This window comes from Chinchilla lanigera, unplaced genomic scaffold (assembly GCF_000276665.1).
Source record: "Chinchilla lanigera isolate Chin_1 unplaced genomic scaffold, ChiLan1.0 scaffold00020, whole genome shotgun sequence".
Taxonomy (NCBI): domain Eukaryota; kingdom Metazoa; phylum Chordata; class Mammalia; order Rodentia; family Chinchillidae; genus Chinchilla; species Chinchilla lanigera.
This window is the reverse complement of record NW_004955421.1, coordinates 835,578-852,244: the sequence shown is the minus strand read 5'-3', so window position 1 is coordinate 852,244 and position 16,667 is coordinate 835,578. Positions and strand designations below refer to the sequence as shown.

At 34.6% G+C, this 16,667-nt stretch overlaps 1 protein-coding gene across 18 annotated transcripts in view; it reads left to right on the top strand.

The window, feature by feature from the left end:
- Clasp2 (cytoplasmic linker associated protein 2) overlaps positions 1-16,667 on the top strand; it is a 189,513-nt gene that overhangs the window by 104,916 nt on the left and 67,930 nt on the right. For 10 of the 18 annotated variants that reach the window (XM_013513734.1, XM_005383646.2, XM_013513738.1 and 7 more), the window contains 6 exons: positions 5,710-5,880; positions 8,173-8,280; positions 12,441-12,503; positions 13,430-13,536; positions 14,876-14,899; positions 16,174-16,415. In XM_013513734.1, the coding sequence (XP_013369188.1) occupies positions 5,710-5,880; positions 8,173-8,280; positions 12,441-12,503; positions 13,430-13,536; positions 14,876-14,899; positions 16,174-16,415 (715 nt within the window). The remainder of the gene's footprint in view (positions 1-5,709; positions 5,881-8,172; positions 8,281-12,440; positions 12,504-13,429; positions 13,537-14,875; positions 14,900-16,173; positions 16,416-16,667) is intronic. The other 8 variants (XM_013513739.1, XM_005383651.2, XM_005383650.2 and 5 more) reach the window with 2 other exon arrangements.

Sequence of the window (16,667 nt, the reverse complement as noted above, 5' to 3'; positions counted from 1 at the left end):
TATTAGCATCAGAATCTGTTTGCATCTAGTTAATGCTTTTCAAAGACAGATACTTTCTTCTTACCCCACATTCTGTTCTTAGAATATGTATTTTTCCTTAGCATTTTTGGAAGGTACATACTGATTTATAATGATTTAAAAAATAAACTGAGATAATCAGTTGCCTGTATTCCTTAATAAATTGAAGATTGATTGTTTTGCTAGTTGTTGGAAACTAACGAATTTCCTCATAAGAAAAGAAAGGGAAGAAAAAGCACCATTTGAGGATCTTGGGTAAAATGAATGTTCTATTTCTGTATGTTCCAGAATAGCAACATATACATCTATAACATTAATTAAAAGCAATTTGATTCCATTCCTTCTTTACCAAGAGATTTTCAATAGCGTTTATCTCTAACATCAAGAATTTTTCTAGGGAAGTAATTTTGAGGGTTGTTCTATATACTTGGCTATTTTGGAATGAAATTGATTTAACTGTCTTCCACTGATATTTAGATGATTTGTTGGGATGGGGATGTTTTTTAAACCTGATTCCTGGAGTTTGGAATCAGGAAAAGGCAAAGCTTGGAAAGAGTAGAGTGATAGTTATACAAGGCCTGCCTAAGAGACTCTTCTCTTTCCAGAGTCTGAATACTAAGCAAATAACAAAGGAAGCCCTCATCAGAATCTTAAGGATATGGAGAAATACTCTGTAGAACTGGTTTTCAAGTTGAGGATTATTTACAGAGTAACAGATGTCCTCTAGGCAAAGAATTTTCTCAGTCAAATGAAGAAATCATATCACATTCTTCCTTGATTCTGTATATATTTCTGGGATGGTTTATATGGTGTGTTAGTCTTTTACTTCTCTATGTATGCCTTATTTCTCCATATGTGCAGTCCAGACCAGTATCGGGATCACTTGTCAACTAATTAGAAACACTACCACATACCACCACAGATCTGCTGAATCCAATATGTAACAAGGTCACCAAGTGATTTGTGTCATAGTGACACTGAAGAAGTACTGATTTAGACCATGGACTTTGGGGCTAGGGATGTAGCTCAGTTGTAGCATGCTTGGTTAGCCTGTATGAGGCCCTGGATCCAGTTCGGTCCCTAGCACCACACGTACATACATACATACACACACATACACACACACGCACACACACACACACACACACACACACACACACACACACACATCAGATCTTTGGATCCATAATGCCCGGGTTGGAGTCCTGGCTTTTCTAAACTAAAATTAGTTTATTTCTGTATGCTTACCTGTAAAATGAAGAATATCGCTGTAAAATGAAGAATATTGTACCATCTACCTTGTAAGATTATTATAAAGATTAAATAATGGAGTATACTTAATACAATTCAAACAGTGTCTGGCTCAAAATAAGCACTCTGGCTCAAAGTAAGCAATAAAATTGTCCTCATTAGCTGGGTGTAGTGGCACACGCCTGTAATCCCAGCACTTGGGAGGCTGAGGCAGGAGGATTGTTGTGAATTCAAAACCAACCTGGGCTACAAAGTGAGTTCCAGGCCAGCCTGAACTGCATAGCAAGACCCTGTTTCAAAAAGACAAAAAATTAATTAATTAATTAAAATTGTCTGTTATTAATTGGGTATCATTAATTGGGTATTAATTGGGTATCATTGAATTTGGGTATTAATTGGGTATCATTGAATTTCATACTGGTTTTGTTTTTCTTGCTACCTTCAGTAAATGGAAGTAATAGTGAAGTTAGGAAATTTAAAGCACAAAACAAAGAGAATAGCCAGAAACTGTCCCTGTCCAGGATTTAAGGATAAAATTTAATTGTGAGATACTGGTTGTCTTCTAAAATAATGCTAAGGCTGATCTCTTGGCAGAAGTTCAGTTTTTTTGTTTTGTTTTGTTTTGCTTTTGCTTTTCTTTTTGTTTTCACTGTGCTGGGCCTGGAATCCAGGGCTTGGCACGTGCTCAGCAAATGCTCCATGGTAAACCACATTCCCAGCCCTTTGGTAGAAGGCTTACGGGTTTCTCAAAACGTTACTTGAGAGATCTCCTGTTTGGGAACGTTGTAACTTCAGATCACTTCACTAGAATATACAATAATTATTATTTCTATTTGTTTCTCACCTTGAAACCCATCCCACAATATTCCAGATCCTCTCCTAAAGTGTGAGAACATGATTGGCTTTTGAGACTTGGTAGAACTTTTAAGATCAGAAAACTGTCTTGCTATAAAATCACTTAGGTTTAAAATCATACTGGAGAGTTTTTGTTTGCCTGCTTGCTGATTTGAGTGATTATATGTTCCATTCCAAATTCTTTCGTTAGCAAAAAGATACGTAATTTGTATGCAAGTTTCTTTACAACACATTCGCACAGAAGTATTACGTTAATCTCCATCTTCACTTTGTCATAAAGTAATTCATTAGGGTTTGCATGGTCTTTCCATGTGTTTTTGTATTGTCATTTAGAAAAAAAATCTCTTGGATCAAAGCAGGTGTGTCTGATGGCTAACCAAATAAATGAAAGCATACCCAATGGAGAGACGTCTAGGTTTGTATTTATGAAAGAATTGTGTCCCTTTTTGTTGATAGTGACAGGTTGTGTACAGATTGTACAGCCTGTCAGAAACTTTGTCTCCCCTCCTCCCACCTTATTTTTTTTCTGTGAATCTTAAGATGTAGTTTTTTTCATCTAATTGTTCTTCAGCTATAAGATGTTGTAGTTGTTCCTTACATCTAGTTTTGAATTAAATGTTTAAATAGTAAGAAGCTAAACATTTAATTATTTAAATTTTGGATTACTGATAATAGAAAAGCTGAAAAATTTACATTTACTTTTGCAGCTTCATTTCATCTGCTTTGTACATGAGTGTTTGGTTTCTGTTTATCAGCTGTGAAAACTACTAAATGTACTGCTTTTGTTACAGACATCTGTGCTTTGGAATTTTTTAAGATTTGCTTTTTTTTGCATTAGGGATTTTTTTTTCTGTGAGAACTGACTAAAACTTTATTTTCATCTGCCATCCATTTTTAAACTGCTCTTTCCCTCTTCATGGATTATAACCCTTACCCTAATTCTGCCTTTACACTTGTTCAGGATCACAATCTGCTAATACCATTGGTGGTAAGAATCTATAGACTTTATGTATGCATCTATTGTTTGATCACATATTATCATTACCAAAAATGGGTTCTATTCAGCAGAAACTCTTTAACATGCAATTTTCCATTTTTCTATAATCATTGGGACAAAAATTGCCAATTGTGATTTTTCTTTGTATTACCAAAACCCTGCATTTTTAAAATTATCCAAGTTGAACCTGCAGGTGCAATCATTCAAAAGAAAAGGACCTTTGGTAATGCTTTGAAATATCATAAAAATTATAAAATAGTAGTTTGTAGGTAGCAGAAGAGAAAATCGGTGTCCAGTTTCAAGTTCTGCTATTCCCTGTGTGCATCATATACTTTTTCATCAACTCTGTGGTTTTCCTAAAGGAAATAATTAGCCTTGATTGCTCTTTACTAGGGAAAACAGCTTTGGTATTTTCTTCTAAATTTAAATAATCCCCATGAGTCACAGGCACTGGAATTATCACAGTCTTGGTGGGGATCACAGGGTATTAGAAGAGAGAAGGATAGTGGTTAAAGTGACATGTACCCTGCCAATATTATTTCCTGGGAGAGAGTATGAATGAATTTAAATATATAGAGGGAGCATGCATAAATTTCATACTCAATAAATCTAGAGCAGACAGAGCAGCTACTCTGCTTGGAAACTGCGCGTTTCCTTCCTACCTGCTGAATAGACCCACGTTTCAAGGAATCGTCCAGTTTTCTCCTACCAACACCTCCACTTCCCCAAATATATACATATTGGTTTTAACAGAATACCATAATTATATGTGCTCAATTCATTATTTATACTTTTTATATTGTTGCGAGTTTTCCCATAAAATATTCCATCGGCCTATCTTGCATTGTGAGTTTGTGGCATGTTGGGTATTTGGATGTTTTGGTGTGTATGTTTAGTTTAGATACTGCATGGAGAAAAGAGATGTCTTCTAACTATCCTTACAATTATAAATGAAGAAATCAGGTTTGAAGATTCTTTGCCTGAAACATGTAGCATTCAAATGAACAATCATTTTAAAGTAGAACTTCTACTCAAATAGTAAATTTGTTAGTTTCATTAGAAATACTGCTTTGTTTTACAATATTACTGTCACCAGTGGGAGATAAGTTTCATTTTGTGTGCTGGTAAAGTGTAAGAATGAAGCAGGAATAGAAATTGTACTTGGTAAGAATATGCCAAGAAAACTTAAATCTCAAGAGTCACAGATCAGCAACCCACGGACTACATCCAACCTGCTTCATTAATGTATTGATTGATCTGTACATGATAAAAATCTGGAAATTTCAAAGTTTTTATAAAATTCCAAGACTGAGGCAGTATTATCTTGAGACAGAGCTCACTAGAACTAAAATTCACCTGCCCCTTAGCAAAGGATAGACACTCTCCTTTAGATAATGGTCCTCTTACCACTCCCTGCTGTATACTCAGTACACTTTTCTTGGGGGACGGGGTAGCATCTCATGCTTGGCATTTGAGTGGAAATGAATCATGATTGAGTGAGATTGTACAGCATCAACAGTGAATCTTCTAGATAAAAGTGGTGCCCAATGAAGGTAAAAGGTTGTTTCAGGAAGCTATATTTAAGTGTAAGTTCAGTTTTTCTATAATGTGACCATTCAGAGTCTGGAGTTAAATTAAACTTTGGAGTTATCTAGTCTATTTTCCTGTTCAGAACAAAGTTCTCTGATGAGAAAATTTGCCTCTTTAACAGTTAACTCATACTTTTCTAGTTTAAAACTGTTATTGGTTTCACACACACACACACACACACACACACACACACACACACACACACACTTTCCTGATCTCTCTGATTTTTGTTGAATTTCTCCTGTCTGACCGACCACATCTCTGACTTCTTTCACATTTGCCCTTTAGTCCTGTTCCACAATCAGTATTTGACCTTAGAATGGCCACCCAAGAGCACTTTGCTGTTTGAAGACAAATAGCAAAAACAAGTTTCTTTTTCAGCTGACCCAATTTTGTTAAAATACTCATTTAGAAGTATCTCAGCAGGCAAACTATTTTAAGATAAAATAAATTATCATTATTATATACTTCATGAAAATAATAGCAGTAGTAGAATAAAGCGTTCTCTCCATACCTTTCAAATATTTTTCAAAGGGCTTTGTTTTTTGTTTGTTTGTTTGTTTGACTTAGTGCTGGGGATCCAAGGGCCTCACACATGTTAGGCAAGTACTCTACCATTGAGCTGTATCCTTAGCCCTCATTTTTAAACATCTGAAATGTATTGTCAAGTATGTTACTGCTTTGGAAACTTGTTTTTACTATTTGTGTTTTAAAAATCATGATGTTATTATTGAACATAGTGTCATACATCCCCCAAACTGAAAATATACTTTATAGATAATTTACCCTTCATTACTATTATATATAGTATTCCCCCCACCTACTATAATTATATATGAAGTCTGTTTTCTTAAGCTTAGAACATCCTCAGTCCATTTTCTTAAACTTAGAATATCTGTACTTAATAAGTTTTCTCAAATATATTTCTTGACTTTTTATCCTTTGAACAGGTTCTATTGGTGTTCATATCTTAATATTTATATGTGTTTAATGTTTAGCCGGCAGCCGGTCTGGGTCTCCAGGAAGAGTTCTCACCACAACAGCCCTCTCTACTGTGAGCTCTGGGGTTCAAAGAGTCCTGGTCAATTCAGCCTCAGCACAAAAAAGGAGCAAGATACCACGGAGCCAAGGCTGTAGCAGAGAAGCTAGTCCATCTAGGCTTTCAGTGGGTAAGACTTTGTATGTGAAAATGTGACCTTGTATTTCTTTTCTATTTCAGGCTTTGGAAGTATTGATGACGTTAGAATATAATTAGGCACTTACAAGTTAGAAGAAAGCAAAACTTCAAGTAAGAATTGAAGTGTGGTATAGGTTATTGAGTGGAATCTTCAAAATTAATTTATAGCTTTTAAAAATAATAGGTAATATTTTAAAGCACAAGAAAATGTAAAATTTATAACATTAGACACATTTATATGTATATATGTACATCACTGTATATGTAAACTGCATATATTTCATATTTGTAATATTGATCAGCCTTATTTAACTATTAATAAGCTCCCATGCTCTCTTTGTATTGACTGGGACACTTTCCAGTCAGGTAACAGAAGTTACAACTGAAGCCAGCTTAAACAATAAAAAGGGATTTGTTGGCTCTTTTAACTGAAAAGTTTAGAGGTTGTGCAGTCTTTGGAGCATTGTCTTCATAGACTCAGAATGTGTGTCTGCTGTCTGGCTCTTTATATATCTTCCCTCCTTCCCTCCTTTCTGTTTTACCAATCATGGTATTCACTTTGTCCATAGGATAGCTGTTATTTGATCCATTGGTCCCAGGGCAGAAAATTGACTACTCCAACTTCTTTTTAATCCTTTGTTTTTCATCGTTTTAAAAGTCTTTTGTAGATTACCTGTATAAAGACTATCCTCCTGTTTCTATTTTTGTTTCATCAACTTTAAGCAGTATCGCAACTCTCCTGCCCTTCCCTTCACTCTGTTCTCAGGGTTATTGGCTTTTTTTTACATTACTAAAGTTGACACGTGCATTTTCCTCCAAATTCTCAGTCAGGTCTTATGTACTTACTCCATAAGTTGACTTTAAAAGTTAAAAAGCTGAAAGTAACATTTGTTGTGTTATGAGTAAATAAATGTTATTTGCTGCCAAGACATGAAATATGCTGTGACCTCGTGTCTCCCCAAAGATAACCTGAGGTTTCAGTGTTAGAGATCATCTATGTACATGGAAATTAGTTCTCTTTTTCTTACAGCCCTGGTAGTTAGATGAAATTATGTCACATTTTGGTTTGCTTTGTATTTGGAAAGTCACTTTCCTATATTATATAACTTTTTTCAGCATTTCAATTTGTCTATAGGAGAATAATGTCTTCTTATGTCATCTTGTATTGCTGTCCTTTTGGTGTAGTACTAAGTATTGTGTGGAGTTCCACATTTTCTGAAGACTTTGCTTGTTTCCAGCACTCTGGATTAATTGCTCCCCGCTTGCTCAGCTGTCATTTTGGGGTTCCCATTTACTACTATCCTGGATTGAATGTATTCTTCCCTGGATGCTCTTTCCTTCATTTACTCTTTCGCTTTGCCTCATACATATTCTCAAAAAACTTCCTTAGGAATTGTATGTAGGAGTTAGTTTCATGTCTAAGAATGAATGCCTTTATTGAGTAGGTGCCACAGACTTCTTTTAGACCTACAGACTTTGAATTAGTATGCTTAGCAGCAATTTTTTCTTACAGTGCACTTGACATTTGTCCCAAAGCCCCTGGAATTTTCAGCCTGATTTTCTTCTTTTTGTCTTCCGTACATTATTTTAAAATTCTCTACTCTACTTTTGGTCAGTCCTCATGCCTAGGTTCTCTGTTCATTGCTTATTTATTTCTATATGTATATTTTTAAAATTTGTGAAGGATGAGAAAAAACATGGGAGTTGAAAGCATTAGCTCATTTATTATGAACTGAAAACAAGAATGAACGTTGTACTTAAGATTTATGTTTGACAAGTATAGATTTTCTATATTAAAAATAAGATATTTTTGAGCCAGGTGAAGTGGTGCACACCTGTAATCCTAACACTGGAAGGCTGAGGCAGGAGGATTGCCATGAGTTCGAGGCCAGCCTGAAGTACATAGTGAGACCCTGTCTCAAAAATAATTATTAATTAATTTTTACCTCAGATACAAAAAAGATAGAAATGTATAATTCAACAAAGGGGAAAATTGAGTTTTACAGTATATGTTGTATAATATTTTAAATCTCCTTTTTACTTATATCTTTATTTTAATAAGATACTATTTTACCCGCCCAATCTTGTAAAAACTAGAAGGACCATATTCAAAAAACTTAACTGTATTCCTACATGTTTCATCAAGAGTAGTTCTTTTCAACCTTAAAAAAAATTTTAATTACCAATCAATTCTTAAGAAAGCAAAATAAAACCAAAATTTAAAAATAACCTAAACCATGTCTTCTGTTTTCTTCCCTGCTCTGCTGGTGTTGATTTACACCAGCCCGCAGCAGTCGCATTCCTCGACCAAGTGTGAGTCAAGGGTGCAGCCGGGAAGCCAGTCGGGAGAGCAGCAGGGACACGAGTCCTGTCCGTTCTTTTCAGCCCCTTGGTAAGCATTTGGGCAGGTGTGAGGGGCATTCCTTTCACCTTGAGTTTTCACCATTCCGTAACCTCAGGAGACCTGAAATTTAGCATTCTTCTTCAGCTGTATCTTTGCTCTTGTTTTCTATCACTTTTAGGGAGCCATCAGAAGGAAGTAGGTTTGGAAAATACCTTTGACCTTACTAACTTAAATGAGCAAATTGGTCATTATTTAAATGAATTGCTTTCATAATCAAGTAAGTATTGTAAAAATCTAAACTTCAGAATATTGATTTCAATTTTTTTCTTAACAAACTTAACAGAATTTAAGCCAGGTGTGGTGGTGTTCACCTGTAATCCCAGCACTTGGAAGGCTGAGGCAGGAGGATTACTATAAGTTTGAGGCCAGTCTGGGCTACAAAGTTAGGTCAAGGGCAGCCTGACCTGAATAGCAAAACCCTATCTCAGAAAGAGAATCAATCAATCACACAAATTCACAGAATTTAAAATTTTTAAAAATATTCACAAGTGAAATATGGACTACTTAGTTTTATAAAATACCTCTGTCCTATTCAGCAGAAATAGTGACTGTTTAACCTAGATCATTTAATGTAGGTTACTACAAAGAGTATACAACACTATATGAACTACTTATTAATGGAAAAAATTAACATTTTTATTGTGTTTTACAGTTTAACAGTCATTTCCCATCTATAGCATATGTCATGTTCCTGCTATTAAACTTGTGCTCCTGATTATAGAGCTTGTATTATAACCTTGATTATAATGCTGAATTTATCTCAATTATAAAAATAGTAAATAATTTTTTTAAACCATTAATATTTTTAGGACAACTGGAAAGGCATAGTTTTTTACATTGAGAATCTCTACAATGTCTTCATGGTCCTTCAACATTTTAACTAGAGAGTTGGCTCTTCAAGAGTTTGGGATGATTAAGTAGAATGAAGTTCTGTTAGTTGTCTGTTTGAATTCTTATTTCTTCAGACATACTACTGTAGAATTTCTGTTGGTTTACTTCTAATTCTCTGGGCCAGTGGGCACAGATATATCACAGGTCTGTCCTGTACTGATCTTTTAGCTAGGGATATACATCAATATCCTCAACCATGGTTTATGTTGTAGCCTCAGGGTTCAGAGAGACTGTCACTTTCTCTTTCCCTGTGGGAGGGTACCAAGATAACAGTTCCTCTGCATCACTAAGGCCAGGTGTGACAGATGCCTTGCCAGAGATATTTTACCCTGTAGAATGCCTGCATGTGTGTGTGTATGCATATGGACACATATGTACATGGTACGTCCTCTGTATATATATTTAAAGAACTGAAACGTGACATTTATGTACAATAAACATGCCATGTTGAGTTGAAGGAACACATTGTGGTTCAAGAACATACCTTTTTTTACTAAGTTTATTGGTACATTTTAGATATACATAATGATCATATTCATTGTAGGAAATTTGTACCCATGAATGATATATTTTGATTTCTCTTTTTTTCCCAACCCCCTTCTCTTCTCCTCCTTTAAGAACATACCTTTTATGGTCAGATGGCTTGGGTTCATATCCCAGGTCTTCAACCTTTCTGTGCCTGGTTTTCCTTATCTATAAAATGAGATACTACCAATAGTTTCCTTATCTGTGAACACATATAATATGTATATCATAGGATTGTTTGAAGGACTCTACAAATGAGAAAATACATGAAAAAGCCATCAGGACAGTCCTTGGCACACTGAGCATCCAGTTACTGTGGTCTTTTATCCTCTTCATCACGCCCCCACCATTGCTGCTGCTAGTGCCCTTCTCCCCTCTTCTCCACACACTCCCGAGCTATAGTCACTTACACTGCAGTGGGAAGGAGCTCAGATTTTTAAGTGGTGTAACACCTGTCTTTATATAACACTGTGCTAACAGTGGGAATGACGGGAAAGCATCAAGAAGAACCAAAATACGTTTTTGTAACTTTTAAACCTGTACATTAGTCAAAGATTACAGGCAGTTTATAGTCAACTACTAACTGCTTTAAAGTAAGCTTTGTTAATAGGCTACATCTCAAAGGACATTTAGCCATTGATTTTTCTAGATTCATTTCAAAGCTTCTATTTTATAATAAATTAAAATTTTATTATTAAAGGAAACAGCTTTGCTGATTCTTATAAAACTTCCCATTTGGCCTAAAGGTAACTAAGCCTTTCAGTCATATAATGTTAAAATAATTTTTTCCAACCCCTCAGTCAATTTACAGAATTAATTTTTATAGTCCTTTTATTTATATACAGATACTGAATGGCAAAGGCAGCAGATTAGCCCTGTTTGTTTCACAGGGATGAAGAGCTGCATTCCCAGAGATTAAGTGGTCCTCACCACTCCTATTTTTCTGCTACATTTGCCTCCAGTCTATAGTCCTTACCATATATGCTTATTTGGTGGAATTTTTTGTTGCCTGTGACTTTGAATATTGCTCTTTAACAGATGAATCCTATAGCTTGTTAAATATGCACTTGTATCACAAGCCTTTGGTGAAGACCATAACATTTCAGAAAGAAAGCAGAACTGAGCAAAGTAGAACTTCTCTGGAACTTGCATCCTGGTTTCCGTTTATTTCTGGAACTGAGATTCAGACAAAAAAGCTCTATTACAAACACTTGCATGGTGCCTCAACCACAGATAAATATTGATCCCTTCAAAGATTTTCACCCAGTAGGCATTTTCAGATTTGCTCATATCTTTATTTACCACTTTCAAATTATTTCTGTTAAAATGAGCTATATACTGTAACTTTTTTTAAATAATACTAATCACCTTTCAGAATTTATTAACCTTTTTGTGTAGCATTCTCTGTCTAGTTTTTCTTTTAGTCTTTTTTATTACTTTCCTGTTTATTCAGGTTTCCCTGTAACAAAATAGTGACTTGGGTAAAAAAGTGGTTTAGCTGCTCTAATTAATACATTTGAAGAAGTCTAACTTTTAAAATAAAATATTTCATTGAATATTAAAATGCATTTTTCTTCCAGCTCTTTATGTAAGAGAAAGATCAACTTTATGGTTTTAGGATAATCAGGATTTTAAGATACAAGACATGATAAATTTAGATTCTAAAGCAGTATATAATGAGATGCCACAAATTTTTAGGATTTTTGTTTTGTTCTAAAATTATTGAGTTTTTTGATAAAGGTGCTTTGATATTTAAGTAGTCTGTTGAATGCAAAACATGTATTCAGTGAACCATTACAAAAAATGTTGCTTTTAATCTAATGAGGTATATTATATGAGTAAGGTGAAGATGTAGTATATGTACTATTTACGAACAAAGAATTTGAAAGACTACATATACTGAAATGTATCACTTACTTGTAATATGGCTTTGTTCACATAAGTTAATCTCTGTGCTCTAATTTCCCCATCTGTCTTTATTCAGGTGCTATAACAAATACCAGAGCCTGGGTACTTACACATGACAAAAATTTATATATCATAGTTCTGGAGATCAAGAAGTCTAGGGCACCAACAGATTCGGTGTTTGGTGGCAAATCTGTTTCATGGTTTCACAGACTGTAGATGTGTCCTTGGGTAGTAGGAGCTAAATACTACTCTGGAATCTCCTTTCTGATTACACAAAGGCCCTACCCACCTCCTGAGACTATACCATCACCTTGGGGATTAGTCTTTCAATATATCATTGGGGAGGGGACACAAACATTTAGACCTTTAAAATTGAGTTATAATAGCTACCTGTTGGTTGTTGAGATAAAAGGAGATAAGATTATTATTAGCTACCAGTTACCATAGTGGTTTTTTTTTTACCTACAATGTTTTTCTTTTATTGTTCATTTGTTTTGTTTTCATGTTTGTATTTTCAACATTTCCTTCCATTTGAATATTAGCTTTTTGCTTTTTTTCTTCTTTCTTTCTTTCTTTCCTTTTTTTTTTTTTTTTTTTCCAGCTCCTGTAGGCCTATGTCTGTCCACTTAGGTGTAAACTGTGTCTGTGTGTCAGGAATGATCTTGCAATGCTAATGTTCAGTTGCCATATGTGGCAGTATTTTGATCATGAACTATTTAAGAGTAACACCAGTGTTAACTAACTCTCCTTGCCTGACAGTAGTGCTGCCACTATTCCTTGTTTCTGTGGTAATAGATGAGGTTTGTATGGTCCTGTTATTCCAGCCTCCAGACACCATTCCCGGTCTACTGGTGCCCTCTACGCCCCCGATGTGTATGGGGCCTCAGGTGAAGAATGAGTACATTTTCACTATCATCTGTGCATTTGTCTCAGATTTTGTTCTTTTCAGTCTTCATGGAGTGTTACTCATTTTTAAAAATTGATTTGTTTTTATTTACATTTAACTTGTTGGAGCATACATTACTTGTTGTCTTTTCTTTTACCACAAGTAACTTTTTCCACCTTAGCAATCCTACTGAGCATTTTTTTTCACTACCAAATGGGCATTTTTCTTTTGTATAACCTGTTATGTCATTTTTAAATATAAAATTGTTTTATGTTCTTGGTTGTGTACTTCATCTTTGTTTATGTTTAAAAAAAAAACCAAAATGGTGGATGAAGTGTTTTAATTGTACATGATGGTATATAAAGCAGTTGAGGGAAAATTCATCTCTGGTTTGTCTTTACATATCTCAGAATGTTGGGCACATAATAGCCCCTCTACAGATAACAAATGATCTGTCTTAATTATAGAATAAAACCAACCTATCTTGAAGAAGAGATTAATGGAGCTTTTCTTCCTAGTGCATTCCTGGTGTGACTTCAGTGATCTCCCAACTATTATTGGCTGGGATTGATCTTTGTGGATTTCTTTGTGATTCACCCATATGGAGAGACTTGCTTCAACTGACAGAGCTGGATTAATTACAGGGGTATAGATGTCCAGGTCCTTAGTCTGCCAACTATACATATTTCTACCTGTGGACATAAAGAATTACTATTCTTTAAATATATTTCCTATACATTGTCAATAATTTTAATTGCCTTTACCCTTTTATTTGATCAAGAACTCAGCATGACCAGAAAATACAATATTGCTTTTAAAATGCTTTGCCCCATTGGTTTTTTTTCCCCCCTTTAGGGTCTTAAAGTTTCCCAGCCTAACACTGTTATATGCCTACCTCAAAGCTTTTTTCCTCTTTTGATGAATTAGGTCCAGGGTATGGAATTAGCCAGTCAAGCCGACTGTCATCATCTGTCAGTGCCATGCGAGTCCTGAACACAGGTTCTGACGTGGAGGAAGCAGTTGCAGATGCCTTGGTACTCTTCTCCATTTCCGTATTATTATACATGTTCCATGTATGAAAGCAGTGTATGAGAAAGCCAGTCTACCTGTGTGGAAAAGGAATGAGAAAGTTCTTCTAGATTGATCCAGGATGATAAAATATGGACAGTGTAAAGCAGACCAGCATACTTAATTCTTGACCCTTACTGGTTAGATATTTAAGCCAGAGTCAGTAGTACTGATGAGTGTCAGGAGCATAGTCATTCCTAAAACAGTAATGTGTTTTATGTACTGTAGTATACTAAATGTGAGGTGAAATAGATTGATACACTTGTGTACACTTGCAGGATTATTTTGGTTGTGCTGATTTTGTTTAGTCTTTTAATTATGTGTATTTTTTTAACTAAGAGAAAGTACAGCTTCAAGGCAAATTATAATCAAGGTATCCTCCTGATTATTTATGCCTGACACATTAGGCAGTGAAGTTTAAAAACGTGTTGTAGAGATTCATGGTAGTTTGTCAGAAGAGTGCTATACGTGTACCGTAGTTGTTCATTGTTGTTTTTCTCACTTAAAACTATAACAGCCATAATTTATTGAATATCATTACCTATGTAGTTCCTATAGTCATTATTGCTGAATTTTTCCCTTTGCTTCAGCCATTTGATCTTTTTTATAAACTAATATAACAAAGTAGGAGTTTTGTTCTCTTGGGCATGGGATATATTGATCATGTCCTTTAATAATGATATTTAAAGGGTATTTTAAATTTACTATTTTGTATTTCTGTATTCTTAAAATATATTTTCTAGGTTTTTTAATTGGATGGTTTACCAGTTCACTTCAGCTTATTTATATAAATTTTATGAATTGAGTGGGTTATTTTTGAGCTATCCCTTGTAATACTAAAATACTGTTTTTGAATTACATAGAAATACTTAAGCAACAAAGGCCTAGATGTGAATCCATATAATTTTGTTCTACTTTCATTATTTGCCTAACACAGATACAACAGTTGCAACTAGCAATTTGTAAGAAAAAAATTTCCCACTATTAAACCTAATTTGAACCTGGGTAAAATTAGAGAAATAAAATTAAATTTAGGAATACCAAAAGGATGCAAATAAGAATATTTAAGATTCTTTGGGGAAAGTGGTTATGGGAATATTTTTATAGTTCAGCTGTATCTCTTTCAACTAAAGGATATTGTTAGATTAAAGATATAGCCTGCTGATAAGCAGTATTTTGTATCTAAATGTTAAAAAACTTAATGTTTCTGATCATGGGCATTGTTAATGCCTACTTCACTGTGCTGTTTAGCAAAATGTTCTTCATTATCTTCAATTTCTTTCTTTAAAAATTCACTGCTCTCAGCTCTTAGGAGACATACGGACTAAGGTATAGACATTATTTTCTGACATCTTCTGATAATAAGACTTTTTATTTCATCAATTTAAGATATGGTTTTCTATTAAAAAAAAATTGGAGTAATAAAAATCCTTAGACACACATCTGCTTTTCTACAGGGTGATTATCAAGAGACAGATACTGCCTGAATAAAGGGTCTCACGGGGTTGCTAGTTTTTTCAGCCCAACTACTTATACAAATGAGATGAGGTCATTTCCAGTGATGTTTATTACAAAATTGATCCTGGACCCCGACACAGGAAGCATCACAGTGTTGCTGTTCTAAATTAAGTTAGTGTGTCTAGAGCAAATGAGTGCAGTGAGTGATGGAGACATTATAAAACTATTTTAAGTCCAAAGCATAGTTCTTTCAGATTTTACACTGTGGAGAACCTATGATCACTTGGAACTATTTTAGATTATTGTATTTAATATATTTGACTGAAATATCTTTACCAGCCAAAATCCAAATACCATGTTATGTAGATGTGTTTCCAGTTCTTCCAGTGGAAGTCTCAGATGTCATTTTCCATATGCAAGGTGTAATTGCCTGTTACATAAATTATAAACCTTAGATGTAAAGGAATAAAATGAATCTTAATATACTTTCTCATATTTATTAAAGTAGATAGTATAGATACGTTGAGAAAACATGGAAGGCCCTCAAGTATCTTGCCTCCTAAAAGTACTAGTAAGCAAAACAATTTCTCGTCGTTCTTTATATTTTACTTATCTAGGAGACATGAGGGTTGGATATAAGGGAAGAGTGGCCAGACAAGTGGTAGTGGAGGTAAAAGACTAGGACAGAGACTAGGAAAGACAGGACAAATGAGACTTACATAGGGCAAAAACATGCACACATCTGATCCATTGTACTCCTTCTCTAAAAAGGTAGTGCTTTTCTTCTTAGCAATTTAAATTTCTAGTAAGTTTCTGTTAATTTTACATTCTAGTAGTTCTTGATTTTCCATGAAAAAGATTAAGGAAAAAAACCCACATATTTTAGCACTTTCCATGTAGGTATCTAAACTTCCATGTAGTCTTACTCTTCCTCTACCACTTAATAGTAAAGTATATTTCATCTTCTACTAACTTCTAAAATGTTTTCTGAAAAAAATTAAACGTTGATATTTTACAATTATAATGATTAGCAGCATGCTTTGTACTGATTTTAAAACAAAAACCGGTCCTTTTGTGCTCAAGAGGTACTGTGAAATACCAATACCTTTTTAGCTACTGCTAATGACATTCTTTGTGTATAACAGAAAAAACCTGCTCGAAGAAGATATGACTATGGAGTACACTCAGATGATGATGCTAACAGCGATGCTTCCAGTGCTTGTTCAGAGCGCTCCTATAGTTCTCGGAATGGTAGCATTCCTACATACATGAGGCAGACAGAAGATGTGGCAGAAGTGCTCAACAGATGTGCTAGTTCCAATTGGTCAGAAAGGAAGGAGGGGCTCCTGGGTCTGCAGACCTTGTTAAAAAATCAGAGAACATTAAGGTGAGATATGTTGTCTTAAAATAATTATTCTGCTGGGTTAGCACCTTTTGGCTTTATTTCTATAATACTTTAGAGATAATGGTATAGAAACACTCTTGTCCTGAAGTCACAAGTTGTGTTACATAATGACTTTTTTCTTTATTTCATCAATTTAAGGTATGGTTTTCTATTAAAAAAAAATTGGAGTAATAAAAATCCTTAGACACACATCTGCTTTTCTACAGGGTGATTATCAAGAGACAGATACTGCCT